The sequence below is a fragment of the Vulpes lagopus genome, chromosome 15 (assembly GCF_018345385.1).
Source record: "Vulpes lagopus strain Blue_001 chromosome 15, ASM1834538v1, whole genome shotgun sequence".
Classification (NCBI taxonomy): domain Eukaryota; kingdom Metazoa; phylum Chordata; class Mammalia; order Carnivora; family Canidae; genus Vulpes; species Vulpes lagopus.
The window spans coordinates 25,888,568-25,902,892 of record NC_054838.1 but is presented as its reverse complement, the minus strand read 5'-3'; the positions used below and the strand labels follow the sequence as shown (position 1 = coordinate 25,902,892).

Sequence of the window (14,325 nt, the reverse complement as noted above, 5' to 3'; positions counted from 1 at the left end):
TTCGATCCCGGGTCTCCAAGATCGCGCCCTGGGCCAAAGGCAGGCGCCAAACCGCTGCGCCACCCAGGGATCCCTTTTTTTTTTTTTTTTTTTTTTTTAAGAATTATTTACTCATGAGAGACACAGAGAGAGAGGCAGAGACACAGGCAGAGGGAGAAGCAGGCTCCATGCAGGGAGCCCAATGTGGGACTCCAGGATCATGCCCTAAGCCGAAGGCAGCCACTTAACCACTGAACCACCTAGGTCTCAATCCAGGCCTTTACATTGCCTTTATCTCTGTATGAAACATTATTCCCATCCTCCACTTGGCTTATCAATTTAGATATCAGTTTATCTATTCATTCCTTTGTCAACTCATTCATCAAATTTTTTTTAAAGATTTTATTTATTTATCCGAGAGAGAGAGAGAGAGAGAGAGAGAGAGAGAGAGAGAGAGAGAGAGAGGCAGAGGGAGAAGCAGGCTCCACGCAGGGAGCCTGATGCAGAACTCGATCCTGGGACTCCAGGGTCATGCCCTGGGCCGAAGGCAGGCACTCAACCACTGAGCCACCCAGGGATCCCCCTCATTCATCAAATGTTGATGGAAGGCCCATCATATGGCAGGTACTGAGATACACCAATAAACAAGGTATATACAGCCCTGTCCTCATTGAATTTATCCTATAGCCTTACTATAGACATGGCTATAGTCTAGACATGGGGGGCCCTGCTATATGCTTTCATGGTACCTTGCACTTTTCCCCTCTTACCCCTTCTCTTAGTATTTTGTCATTGCTTATAACTTAAAATTAACCATCGCTAGATTGGAAACTCTATGTGGACATGAACCATGTAGTCCTAATCTTCATTTCTACTGCCTTGCACATTAAATATTTGAATTAACAGTAAATACTGTTAACTGAAAAATGAAAACTCGGCTTGGCTCTGAAACATCCAGAGCACCTACTCTGTACAAAGTACTGTAGGGAGATCAAGATATGGGTGCATCACACCAGCCTAAGTGTGAGTAACAACTACCAAGATCTCCGATTCAGGTCTGGGTCCCCACCTGCTGAGCTAACAAAGCCCGTGCCGATACTCTCTTGATTCTGCTGGTAGTCATAACTCACCGTTGCTCTTCCCACCAACTCCGCTTCTGCTGGAAAAGTTTCTTCTTTCTCAATGCTTTTAAGAGTTCTTTCAGCTTTAGAGACCCTACTTATGTCTCCAGGAACCACACCAAATTCTGAACAGCAGCAACTACACACACAAGACTGCCTCCTGTCAGTGAATGACCAGACTCCACAGGAGGTTACTTTCTAGCTTTCTTCTAGGCCTCTGGGAGTTTCCTGCTTCCCTTGTGTACTATCTCTATAGCTTCATCTTTTTTCCCCCAATTAATATTGTCAAAGTCTAGTTGTATTTCCTGTCTCCAAATGAACAAAATGACTAGAAACTCAGCTTTACTTAGCTTTCTTTAGAAATTAGATTGGCTTAAAGCAGTGAGAAAGTCATTCTCATGTACTGATGATGAACATCATAATTGTTATAACCTTGGGGGCGGGGAGGGCAATTAGGCAGTATGTGTCAAGAGTTCCTTAAGAATTTATATACTTCGACACAGGAATCCTACTCCTAGGAATCCTTCCTGAGGAAAATTAAAAATGCATCAAAGATTTGGTTATAGTTACCCAAAATACAAGCAGGAGAAATTGCTCAGAAGAAATATGTCTCTATGAGGCCTGCTTAAAAGTTCCTTGAGACACTGAATTTTCAGATGAGAATTATTATTATAAACTATTTAGGTCTAAAATTTAGCCATTTGGAAGATCTGAGAGGAAAAAAAGCCTCTCAATTCTACAAATGTGGCAGAGTACTGAGAGAAGTGGACAAAATTTCAAGGTTAAGCTCCACCTCTGACTTGCAAGATCACCTAACCTCCCTTTCCTCATCTACAACATAGGGTAATATCTGCCCTATCTACACTGGACAGGCATGTAAGGAGGGGACCCAACTTCCATTTTGCCTGTACTATTGAGCTCTCCATAATGATAGGAATGGTCTTTATTGGCTTCCCTTTGCCTTCAGAATGACAAAATCCTTACCATAGCCACAAAGTATCCAAGAGTCAGGCCCTCTCTACATCTCTAGCCTAATCTTGGGCATAACCTCCCTGTGGGTCACTGTTCAGCCACACTTCTCTCCAGGGCCTCCACATACACTCTTCCCTCTACCTGAAATCCTGCTTGAAATCCTTTTCCCTAGCAAACTCCTACTGATTTGTAAAATCTGAGCTTAAATGCCACTTTCATTAGGACATCCTCCCAGACTACCCCCTACCATAGGTAGGTTCTCTCTATAAATTATATTCTCTCACAGTGCCTTCTGCAGTTCCTTTGTAAGGCTTATCATCACAATGGTCCTTAAATACATTACTTATTTGGTTGCCTCTCCATTTCAAAACTCCATGAGGGCAGGTTCTGTTTCTGATTTGTTCATGACTATATTTTCAGGGCTTTGCAGAGTGCCCAGCACAGAGACCCGAAGTTATTTGTTAAATGAGTGTATCCTTATAATCTTGTAGTGCCAGGAATGGAGATCTAATGCCTTCATTTTATAGCTGACAAAACTAAGGCCCAGAGAAGACACATGACTTTTCCAGGATCACATGGCCAATAAGTGGACAAGGTAGTTTTACAGTTTGCTCAATCAATATATATATATATATATATAAAGATTTATTTACGGGAGAGAGAGAGAGAGCACATGAGCAATCGGGTGGTGGGGGCAGAGGGAGAGAGAGAAAACTCAAGCTGATCTCCTGCTGAGCAAGGAGCCAGAGATGGGGCTTGATCTCATGACCCCAAGATGAAGACCTGAGACAAAACCAAGAGTTGAATGCTCAATCAACTGCACCACCCAGGCGTCCCTCAATATTTTCTATGAACCTGCTATGTTCTAGGCATGTTCGAGGTGCTGGAGTTAGAATGATGGCCAAGACAGCCCTTTACTTCCTGAAATTTACATCGTGGTGGTAGAGATGGCCAATAGGCAGATACATAAATAGCATTTATCACTATCTCATACCTTATAGATCTACAAAGAAAGAGGTTCTCTGAAGACAAAAATCACATAACCAGTGAGGACTCAAACCAATGTTTTCTGCTTCAAAGTGCAGGGCTCTTTCCACTACACCACGCTGCTTGCCCTGAGTAAACAAACAAAACCATAATTTATGAGGCTCCCTCAGCTGCCTGTGTGTGTGCTTGGTGGGGTGAAACCCTCATGCTGTCCATGAAAAAGGGCCAACATCATCAGAAGCAGCAGCTGACTGGCTTGCCTGCTAAAGCAGGTGTCACAGCATTAGCCAGCCTGGCCTCTACTGCCTTGAAACTTCACATCTGGCACCCAAAGAGAGGGAGTGTGTTTAAATAAGACAGCTATTGACCAAGTGGCTTGAGGAGGGTTGGAGTTGGCTGGTCTCTGGGAATGATGCAAACCACAAGGGGACAGTACTCAGGAGGTGAACAGAGAAAACAGATGGGCTCAAACTACAGGCGTGACTATTGCCTGAGCACCCCATACATCACTGGGGGAGGTAGGCAGAGGCCTCTTCCTGGCTGGAGATCTGTTTATTTTTTCATTTATAAAGGCGCCCCCTGAGGTCTGTATGTGGGGAAATAGAATACACACTTAAAATCACTGGCTTTCCTCTAAATTGTTTCAAGTAGACACGTGGTTGAAATGAAGAGTACAAGACTCATGGCGTGACACAGCAACCCACCTGAAAGGTTGGGGTGCTGGGAGATCAAAGGGCAGCTCAGAATCACCAGCAAGCCCACTAAAACACTGGGTCCATTAGCACCTCCTCCTTGCTTTGTCAGAACATCAGTTTTGATAGTTTCAGTGTGTTGTCTATAACATAAAGTGGCCCCTCTAATAAAGGACAGTTGAAAATAAATGATGACAACTCATTTTTCTCATATAGGTTAAAGCCTAAAGTACTGCTTTGCAAATAATAGTTATCATTTACTGACCAACCACTATAAACTGGCATTTTATTATAATCTCTAATCTTTACAACAATCTTGAGATAGCTATTACCTTCATCTTACAGATGAGCAAAGTGAGGCTCAGAGAAGTTAAGTGATTCTCTAGATGTCACAAAAGTAGTCAACAGGTACTGAGCTCTAGTCTGTTCATGTTTATATACATGTTTATATACATGTTTGTATGCTCCATGCCCTGCATGGAGCCCAATGAGGGGCTTGAATTCACAATCCTGAGATCAAGACCTGGATGCTTAACAGACTGAACCACCTAGGCATCCCCAGTCTGTCCAACTTTAAAGCCCAAGTACTTTCTATAAAACCAATAAGTGACAAACACTTGCCTGATAGCAAAAAGCAAGTGTCTCTAGCTGTTCCACTGATTCTATAGGCTGCGAAGGTGAGCTATACACAATTCTAAATAAGGGTAAGGAGGCTTCATGTAGCTTCATTCAGGATAGCTTTTCCCTTACTTTAGGGGTGAGCTTTGGGGTTTGCAGCAATAGAAATAAAAGCCTATCACTGACCAGTCCCAAGTATAATGGCTGTTCAGGGAGTGACTGATCTTCACCCTAGTAATGACAGGCAATATTGCTTCCTGTGCTTCACACCACTGGAAAAAAAACGCAGGGCAAGAATGGATGGTGATAGGCCACTCACAGTCTGACTCTCAAATCCTAGCTCTACCAGGTGCTAGCTGGGCAGCCTCTCTGCCACTCAATTTCCTAATTCACAAAATTGGGCTAATATTTACATCTCACAAAATTATTAGCATTAAATAACATAAAGTATATGGAAGCAGTTGGCATGGAGTAAGTGTATAATAAATGTGACTTGGGATGAATTTAGTTGACCATTCTAGGACTATGGGTCATTTTGGCCCAAAGAATTCCAGGGAGATGCAGTAAGTTCCAGGTCTAAATCAGAGTTTGTGTTTGTGCGTCAGAGAATGGCCTACATGTATCCTTAGTGGAACTGTGGAACCAATCCCATCTCCATGGTTTAACTAGGACCATGGCTCAGGCAAGAGCCAGAGGATTTCCAAACATGAGATGACCCAGCAGAAGGCTAATCATTCCAAATTTGAAGCTACTCCCAATTCTCTCCTGAGTTTCCAAGGAAATCAAGAAGTCACGTGCCTAAAACTGAACTAACTCCAACTCCATATTATTTTCTTCTGCTTGCTTTATTTCAAGATGTAGTCACAACTTGGCTCTGACTTATGATCTCCTTCATAGAGATATTTCTTCAGGCTACACAATGTGATTTTTCTAATGTATGATTCAGATAACTTAAAATTCATCAGTGGTTTCCTATGGTCTATAGAGTGACTCTAAACTATTTAGCAAAGACCTCTGTGATCTGGCCTCTGCTCACTTATTTGACCTCATAGCCCACTATTCCACCTCTCCTCAAACCACTTATAATCTCTAAACATTCCATGCTTTCTCTTATGCTGTATGTCTTGTTCCTTCTGCCTGGGATGCCCTTCACCTTCTCATCTGGCAAACTCAGTTTAAGCACATTGTCCTCTGAAGCCTTAATCCCTAAGGCAGTCACAGACAGACCACCCTGGGGCCCACACCAAGTTGTGGACACATACCCCCCTTTACATGAGGAGGAAGGACATGGTACAGTGGAAATGCAGGCTTCAAGTCAGAAAGCCTAGCATTCAAATTCTGGCTCTCCAGGCCAACCAGAGGAGAGAGAGCCTCAGTCTCTAGCCTAATGTATAGTCCACTGGTGTGGTTTTCCCTACGTAAAGATAGAAGCAGGGCATCATAGCCAAGAGTCAGGGACTTGAACCACTGGCAAGATCATCCCTATCTGAGATCAATAATTTTAAAGGTGTAATTCATTTTACTCCTTTATTCACTTGCACACGTGACAGGGAGTCAGCTTCCTATACAGGTTTGCTAATCCCAATCATTCAAGTATTCCAGTTCCTCTAATTTTTCATTATAAATTTATTAAACATACATCTCAGGACACCTGGCTGGTTCAGGTGATGGAGCATGTGATTCTCGAGCTGAGGGTTGTTAAGTTCGAGCCCCACGATGGGTGTAGAGATTACTTAAAATCTTTAAAAAGAAGAGGGACACTTGGGTGCCTCAGTTGGTTAAGTGTTCAACTCTTGATTTTAGCTCTGGTCATGAACTCACAGTCGTGGGGATTGAGCCCCAGTCGGTACCACTCTCAGTGCAGAGCCTACTGGAGATTCTCTCTCCTTCTTCCTCTGCCCCTTCCCAGGCTCACTGCCTACTCTCACTCTAAATGAACACACAAATCTTTTAAAAAGACAAAAAAGACATATCTTACCGTTGACACTTATTGGGCAAATCATGTAACTCTGAGACTCCCTAACTTCATTTGGAAATGAAAGTGTTGCGAGGATTAGAGAAAGTTGATTTAGATATCTTGCACAAATTTTGGCCCTTGATAAGCACTCGAAAGTATGATAGTATTATAGCACATTATAATTACTTGTCTACATCTCTCTCTCTACTAGATAGTAAATTCCTCAAGGGTAAGAAATTCATCTTTGTACCCCTAGTATCTAGCACAATAGTGCTGGGGACACAGTAAACTTTTAACAAAAGTCTGTGAAATGCATAAACATGCACATTTGCCTTTCCAATGATGGTCTGGTCCAGGAAAGCAGAGAACTTGTCATTTGCTTCTCTCCTGTTTTCACAGCTGCCATCATGGGTGTCAGGCAAATCAGTAGGCATCTTCAAAGCACACTTATGAGTGGACCAATACATTCTTACCAGAGGCAGTAAAGTCACACGACATCAAGTCTGAAGACTTTGGTTCTAGCCCTGGTTCACTCCCTTACTGTGAGATGTTGGACATACTAGCTAAGCAACTGAGGCTTGTTTTCTGCAAAACAGGGAAGAGAAGAACTTTGCAGATTATCACAAGGATGAAATAAGATAAAGCCCCACATAAAAGCAAACTAAGAGATACAAGGGAAACACACACGTATCAGGCTTTATGATTCGCAGGAAAATGGTTCTGCTTCCTGTACATCCCCCTCCATGATAGAATAAAACACAATATCATGATTATGCTATGTTTATATATTCTTCACAAACCTTTTAGAAAAACTTGGGTTTTTTGTTTGTTTGTTTTAGTTTTATTTAAGTAATCTCTATACCCAACATGGGGGCTTGAACTCACAATTCTGAGATCAAGCGTCCCATGCTTTTCCAACTGAGTCAGCCAGGTACCCCAAACTTGGTTTTGATATTCAAAATGTAAAACACAGCCTTGTCCTACTCCAGTGCAATAACTGAACAATAAATGTTCAGGGGCTTTCTCTGTGAACCTGCAGCACTCCTTAAATAGGATAAAAAATGCCAAATTTCCTCTTGTCTTACATGGTTAAATCAAAGGCAAGGCCAAAAATTGGATAATCTTTTTTCAAAGAAAAACAGTGTTCTTGATTTAAACGGAAACCAACTAAATGCATTGCTTAGAGAACTATGCTCTATTTAGAAGAGTTTCTGGTGATCTAAAATTAATCAGAAAACTTTATTTTATTCCAGCCTCTCTTTAAATTCTTCTTAACATTTATTAGTCTACTTATCTAACTTGGTAATTTAGTAAGCATGGTATACTGAGCATAATGGAATCTTTGTTTATAGACTCAAGACCACTTGGCAGGGATACTGTAGAGAGGACTCAAGCAGCAGCAGATGAGTGGTTGAGTTAGATAAACATTAAGATCGCCTTCACATCTCACAATCTGGGAACTGAACAACTAGTTGTACTTTCACTTATAAAAATGAACATCAATCATCATTGGGCAGTATCAAAGTGTGAACTAATATAGAGCCAAGAGCAAGATAGCATAGTGGCTGAGACTGCAGGCACTGAAGCCAAATGGTCAAGATTTGTATCTTGGCTCTGTGTCACCTGCTAACTGCAAACTCTGTGACTTTGAACAAGTTAATTAACTTTTCTGTCTTAGTTTCTTCATGTAAAACTGGAATAAAAGTACCTATTTCATAGGGTTGCTATGAGCATTAAGAGTTAATACTTCTTAATATACTTGAACAGTGCCTGACACATAGTAGGTGCTCCAAAGTGTGAGTTTAATACATGTCCAATAGTAGGAGCTGCCTGTGGAGTATTTCATTAAAGCCTTAAAACCTTTTAAGTAAGTAGCTCACTGTAAAGATGAGTAGGGGCACCTGGGTGGTTCAGTCAGTTGAGAGTCCAACTCTTGATTTCAGTTCAGGTCATGAGATCGAGTCCCATGCTGGGCTCCACTCAGTGCAGTCTGCTTGAGATTCTCTCTCTCTCTCTCTCCTGCCCCTCCCTCTACCTGCTCATATGCTCACTCTAATATATAAAATCTTCTTTAAAATAAATAAATAAAGATGAGGACTCAAGTTCTTGGAGAATGAGTACCTTACTAAAGTCAGTACCTTAGACTTTAGAGCTCTCTACCTCCCAACTTGTACAGTTTCCATCAAAGCACCCTGCTCTCCCAGTATGCCAAAATTGAGCATGCACAAAACTAAGTTCAATTTATGCTAATGCAATATATATCCCATAAATTAGCTTTGGGAATAATCCTTGGTACCCGCTTCTTTCCTATCAATATTCTCATTCTTAGGACAGAAATAACTCCACTAAAGGTTCACTTAATAGTGGATTACTTATACCATGACTGTGTAAATGATGAGTGACATTCTAACAGTTAAATAAAATCCACTCAAATGGTGAACCTTCCCCAGCCTGTGTCTTGAGTTAACTCCTCTGTTGTTCTTACAAAAGACTATGAAATGTTGCCCATTATGATTATCCTGGTTATTTTCTGAATTATTAAGTCCCTTGTATATCACTTCTCTAAGTGTCATCTACACTGCTACATAATGCTATTTAGGGTGCATGTCCTGCCACTCCAAAATGATAAACCTCTGAGCTCTAGCAGTCTCTAAAGTATCCTATTCAGGAGTAAACATAACTAGCATTCAACAACTGCTTGACACTTTGGATTTGAATGATCCAAAGCAGCTATTAACGTGGTTTTTCCATTCTTCAAGAGCAGTCCAGTAAAAGATGTGAAAGAACCTGAAGAAAGCCTGAAAAACCAAAAGAAAGAAGTCAAAGAAGGACTGGCTATGAGGAACTTTTGAGTATTAAAAAAAGAAAAAAAGAGGAGGAGAAGCCAAAGAGAAGCCTCAAGAAACAAGGAGTCTGGCAAGAGCAAGTGAGAAAAAAAGAGAGGGAATGGTGTGGGGGAGCCAGACGATATTTAGAGTTTGAAATGAAAGGGCAATTCTAGAATTAAGGTGGGTTTGGACCAGAAGCCTTACCAAGTTTCTCTGGCTAAAGAGCCTGGGTGGCAATCTGTGGGTGGCCCACACTTAAGAACACAAAAAAAACTGGACACAGATACAAGTGGTGAGGAGTGTCATGCAGCAGGGAGTGGCAAGAGTCAATCCTAAATGCAGTCATTTGGGTACAATGTACCCTTCAGAGAGGGCATGGTGACAGCATGGGCTAATTTACAGAGCCGCCAGAGCAATAACTCAGAAAGCAATACTGCCTTCTCACAACAAAACGAGGCAGCCCCAGAATGTTTCATGGTGGTAAAAAGCTGCATTACAGCACACTGAGATCCCGGAACCAATGAAAGGAGACAAGTTTACCAAAACGAGTCTTGACACAGAGTACGTTTCTGGCAAATACATTATTATGCACTCATTCTACTCATGTCCTGGAGAAACTATTTAGTTTCCTTATATGGCCCTTCTCTTCAGCTCTCTCCTGTAAAAGAACTAATGTCTTCTCAGAGAAACAAAGATAGAAAAGAAATAGAACTGTTCCACTCATCCCCCCTCCCCTCCTCAGTTCTTTTCAGGGAGGTGAGTAGAGGCACACATCCTTGAGTGTGCCAGAGAACTACCCAGTTCTTAAAATCAATTTCAAAAAACTGAAATGACTTCTGCTAAAGAAATCTGCATTGATGGGGGAAGAGAAGGGAAATACTGCAACGGTCTACACTGGCTGCCAGAATTAAGCAGCCTCGCTTTAACAGTGATATTTTTCATTAATCTCATTAAAACTTTAATTTTAATAGTACTAGAACTAAGATATAACATGCACACATGGGTAGAAATACTATATGGCATACAAGATCAAAGAAAATGCCAGCTGCCCTCTGAGAATCAACTTCTAATGTTATTTCTCTTAAAATTCATCAATTGGCCCTCACAGTCTTCAAATAAAATCCAAACTCCTTAGCAGGACCCCAGCATCATTTCTCAATACATTTCCTCCCAATTCCTAAGTCTATTGTCTATTTTCCCTCAAAGCCATGTTCTTCTGCCTAGAAAATCTTTTCTATTCCTCTTTGGTAAAATCCTACTCATCTTTCAAAAATATCTGCTTAGCTTTCTCTCTTCCAGAAAGAATGTCCACCCTCCTGAGCTCTCAGAGAACCCTGTGCTTATTTATCACTGAATTTACATAGAATGTTATAATTTCATTTTACTGGCTTGACTTTTCCTCTTCCACTAGAGCTTGTAGACAAGTGCAGGACGCTACTATAGCCTCCTGTGCCAAGGTCAGAGGCCTGACACACAGTAGACACACATAAATGTTTTTGTGAATAGTAAATATAGCTGAGGAAACCTTACCTTCTTTCAAAAGAAAAATACCTATTCTCTAAAATTTTTCATAAAATAGGAGAATTATCTTCTCCCTTTGATCACATTTATAGTCATAATGACGACTTTGAAACAGTGTAATATCTGGCTCATATCCTTGATAACATTTCAGAAAGCTGGTAGCTGACTACACATTTTTCACATCAGGAAGAAAGCCACCACTTGTAGAGCACCTATGTGCTACCACTTGTATACCAAATTTATGCTTATTATACCATATAATAAACATTTCTTCAGTCTTGACAATCCATAGTAATTTGTTTTAGCTCTATTTTGACAAAGAACTCGAGGCTTAGAAATGTGTCCAAGGTCACATGGCTAGCAAATGATGAAGGCAAACTAATACAATGTGCAAGATCAGGACTATATTTTCTCCTAAACAAACTAAAAAATGATGTTGGCTGAAACTAAGATTTCTCACGGGGTTGAAAAAATGATGAAGGCAGCACATAACTTGTTCATCTCAAACTATGGGTGTGCAGTTTTAACAATATAAACTGAAAACCAGCCTTGTTCCTATTCAGAGTTGAGATAACTGCACACACTGCTGCTGTTCTGTCAAGTAACAGCCTCAGCAGACATTCAGTTTGAAGCACTGTTTTAACACAACTTCTCCTATTTATTTAACTCCTGTGGAGAACATGGTGGAGTTTTGTATAAAAAGAAAAAAAAAGGCGACCACTTTACTCCTTTCTAAGCCTTGTAGACAGCTCAAAGTTAAGGCAGCATACTGGGTGTAGTGATCATAGGATTTGCATAATCCTTTTAAAGGTGGAACTCCAACCATGAGCAAGAACTTTCCAGTTCAAAATTCAGTTATACTAGAGATCTCAGAATAATTAAAAAAAAAAAACAAAAAACCAGACCGTTGTTTTTTCTTTAATTTTTCATTCTTATTTAGAAAAATGACTTAGAGGCAATGACAAAAATAACCATTTTAAAAGAGATCACTCTTTAGAGGTTTTTTGTAAAGATAAGTGCAGGCTTTCCATCCTTTCACATTTTAAAAAGAAAAGGCTGTGGAATATGTCAACCTTTGCTTGCTACACAAAGCCTCTGCCTTCTAAGTCCTGGACATAATGCCAGGACTCATCTCTCAAACTTCTGGTCTCAATCAAGTTCACACAGTGCCTGGCCGGAGAGCTGCATGATGGCTGCTAAAGATGTTCACGTTAATCCAAGATCAGCTGCAATCATAACCTTAAACAGTGGACGGCTGACTGCATCACAACATACGCAGGCTAAGTCAGACATCCCTCATCTGTTAGTCGTGAGTCACGCCAGCAGCTGAGCCTGTGTTCTTTCCCCTGGACCTCACTGTGAAGGATCACCACCACACACCATCTCCATCCACTGAGCTCACTGTCCAGCCATCATGGAAATCACTTAAAAGTTATCACTGAAATAGATTATTTTCCATAAGTAACAAATGAAAATGTTTTACTAGCTATTTAGTCCTACTAATAACTCAATCTCTCCATCTTTTCTTGGGCAGCCTATATTTTCAGGCAAATGGGAGGGTTACAAATACAGATGAACAACATCTGTATAAAAATGTGTGCTTTATCTCTTCCTCATTACATTCCTGGAAAACTGCTGTTTCTGAACATTCAGGTTCCTCAATAAGGAGAAATTTTACTCCATTTGACTGCCTGGGTTTTACTAAGTATTGAGAGTGGGAGAGGGGAGGAGACAAAGATCACAAAGAGCAGTGTAAAGCATGCCCTGTGTCAGCAGCATGGCAAGGTCTCTACTGTCGTCAATGCTAACACTAAGTAATTTCTGGTAGAGTTGAATACATCATTACATTTCTATTTGTGCTCTGCCTGAGGCCTTTCCCTACTTACTAATTGCAAGTAAAGGTCCAGAGAATTTTTGTGAAAGGGGGAGAACACAAGCAATGAGCTGGTCTGTAGCCAGGTGTCAGTGTACTTTATAACAGAGGAAGAGAGGATTAGAGGATTACGGGGAGATTTTTGTTTCAGCCTTTAGTCCAACCAAGATTTAAAAGACTTACAGAAAATGGCTTCACACAGAAGTACAGTAGTGGGAAAGAGGTTACAGGGGGAGTGGTAAACATGTCGAGTAAACTTCAGGGATAAATGAAGACCCACACAAGTCCACAGAATGCAAAGGAACAAGGAGGAATACTTCCTGAGCCATAGGTGCTCAGGGCGCAGGGTAGGTAGGGCCCAGTGAATGAGCAACTAACTAGCTTCAGTGATAATTCTGAAACCTGTTATAATTTATTTTTGGAGTGAATTCTTCTCCAGAACAGGTCAAAGATTGTGCTTAAAAAAATGTCCTTAGAACATATAACAGCTTCTCAAATATTCTTTTTGCCTCTTGCTTCCAGGTGCTTTCCCTTTGGTTAAAAACCAGAAACAGTGTAAAGCTCACAGGATGGAAGAAGTCTTTTGATACAGGCAAGGTGAGGCACAGGATGAACTTACACAGTAAGTGAGAGTCTGCCTTGGTCTTCTCCCTTGACCACTCCACACCTCAGAACTAACAGAGATGGCTGTTCACTTCCTCTGGAAGAAGCCAGTGATGGATACTTGTCTGTTGGCTTTGCCCAGAGCAGCAGTCCCTTTTTTTGGGCCCTTTCGTTCTTCTTTGGGTTCTTTTTTCACAGTCATAGTGGAGGATCTGTGTATGGAGGAGGTCTTCATCTTAAGTTCTTCTTCACTATCTGTGCAGGATTCACTCTCATAGACTTTTTCAGTCACTGGCAGAAGAAGGAAAAAATGGGATAGGAATGGGTCAAGTCATTTAGAGCACTACTATTAAGAGAATGAGATGTCTCATTCACTCTGATTCCCTCAGACCCTCTGATCAAGGCGAGTGTGCTCACCTGGTACCAAAGCTTTCTCCCACCAGGAGATCACATCCGGCCACAGGTAGGAAGTACAAATCCTGAGCTCACATGGCCTCAGAACCAACATTCATCCTAAATGTCTCACTGCTATGTCCCATGCCTTTCAATGGGCCCTTATCATTTGATTGCCCAAATTCTGCATTTGGGTCCTGGTCTATGCTAGCTAACTTCCTGAATTCTGCACTGGAACTGTCTATATTTCAGATACCTACTTCTACCTCTACCTCTATGCCTTGACTTCTTCAGTTTCACTTCCCTGGTCAACAGTGCTTGCCTATGTCCACTGCTGGTTTCCCTGGCCTTAATTTCTGCTCTATATGCCAGTCCCCATCCTGTCTAGCTGGGCGCACAGTCATGGACTCTCCTGGCTAGTTCTATCCTGATATCACCCACTCTGTATATCCCAAGTACAAAGAATTATAGATTACTCAATTGTTTGATTCTTAGGTCTGAATGACCCAAGACTTAACAGTAGTCTACATCATAAAGATAACTGCCCCAAGCAAATTCAATCATAGGACAAACTTGATAGTTTTAAGTAAGGACAATAATAAAATGAGAAACCAAAGTTACCAATTCTTTTAACTCCCTATCAGCCAAAGGCATATTTTGCCTTCTCTTACATCAATAAAATTCACTGACCCCCTCCCCAAAGGAAACTTTGAAAAGAAGTATATCAGTGAGCAGTCAGTACAAAGAAGCTGAAAAGGGCACAAGCAATAACTTCTAACAA

General features: G+C 41.1%; 1 protein-coding gene across 3 annotated transcripts in view; it reads right to left on the bottom strand.

The window, feature by feature from the left end:
* Positions 1–224: 224 nt before the first annotated feature.
* Positions 225–14,325, bottom strand: part of POLD3 (DNA polymerase delta 3, accessory subunit) — a 61,116-nt gene continuing 47,015 nt past the window's right edge. For 2 of the 3 annotated variants that reach the window (XM_041730631.1, XM_041730630.1), the window contains exon 12: positions 12,631–13,442. In XM_041730631.1, the coding sequence (XP_041586565.1) occupies positions 13,240–13,442 (203 nt within the window). In that variant the 3' untranslated portion in view covers positions 12,631–13,239. Of the gene's footprint in view, positions 9,125–12,630; positions 13,443–14,325 lie in introns of those variants that run through there. The other variant, XR_005983962.1, reaches the window with a different exon arrangement.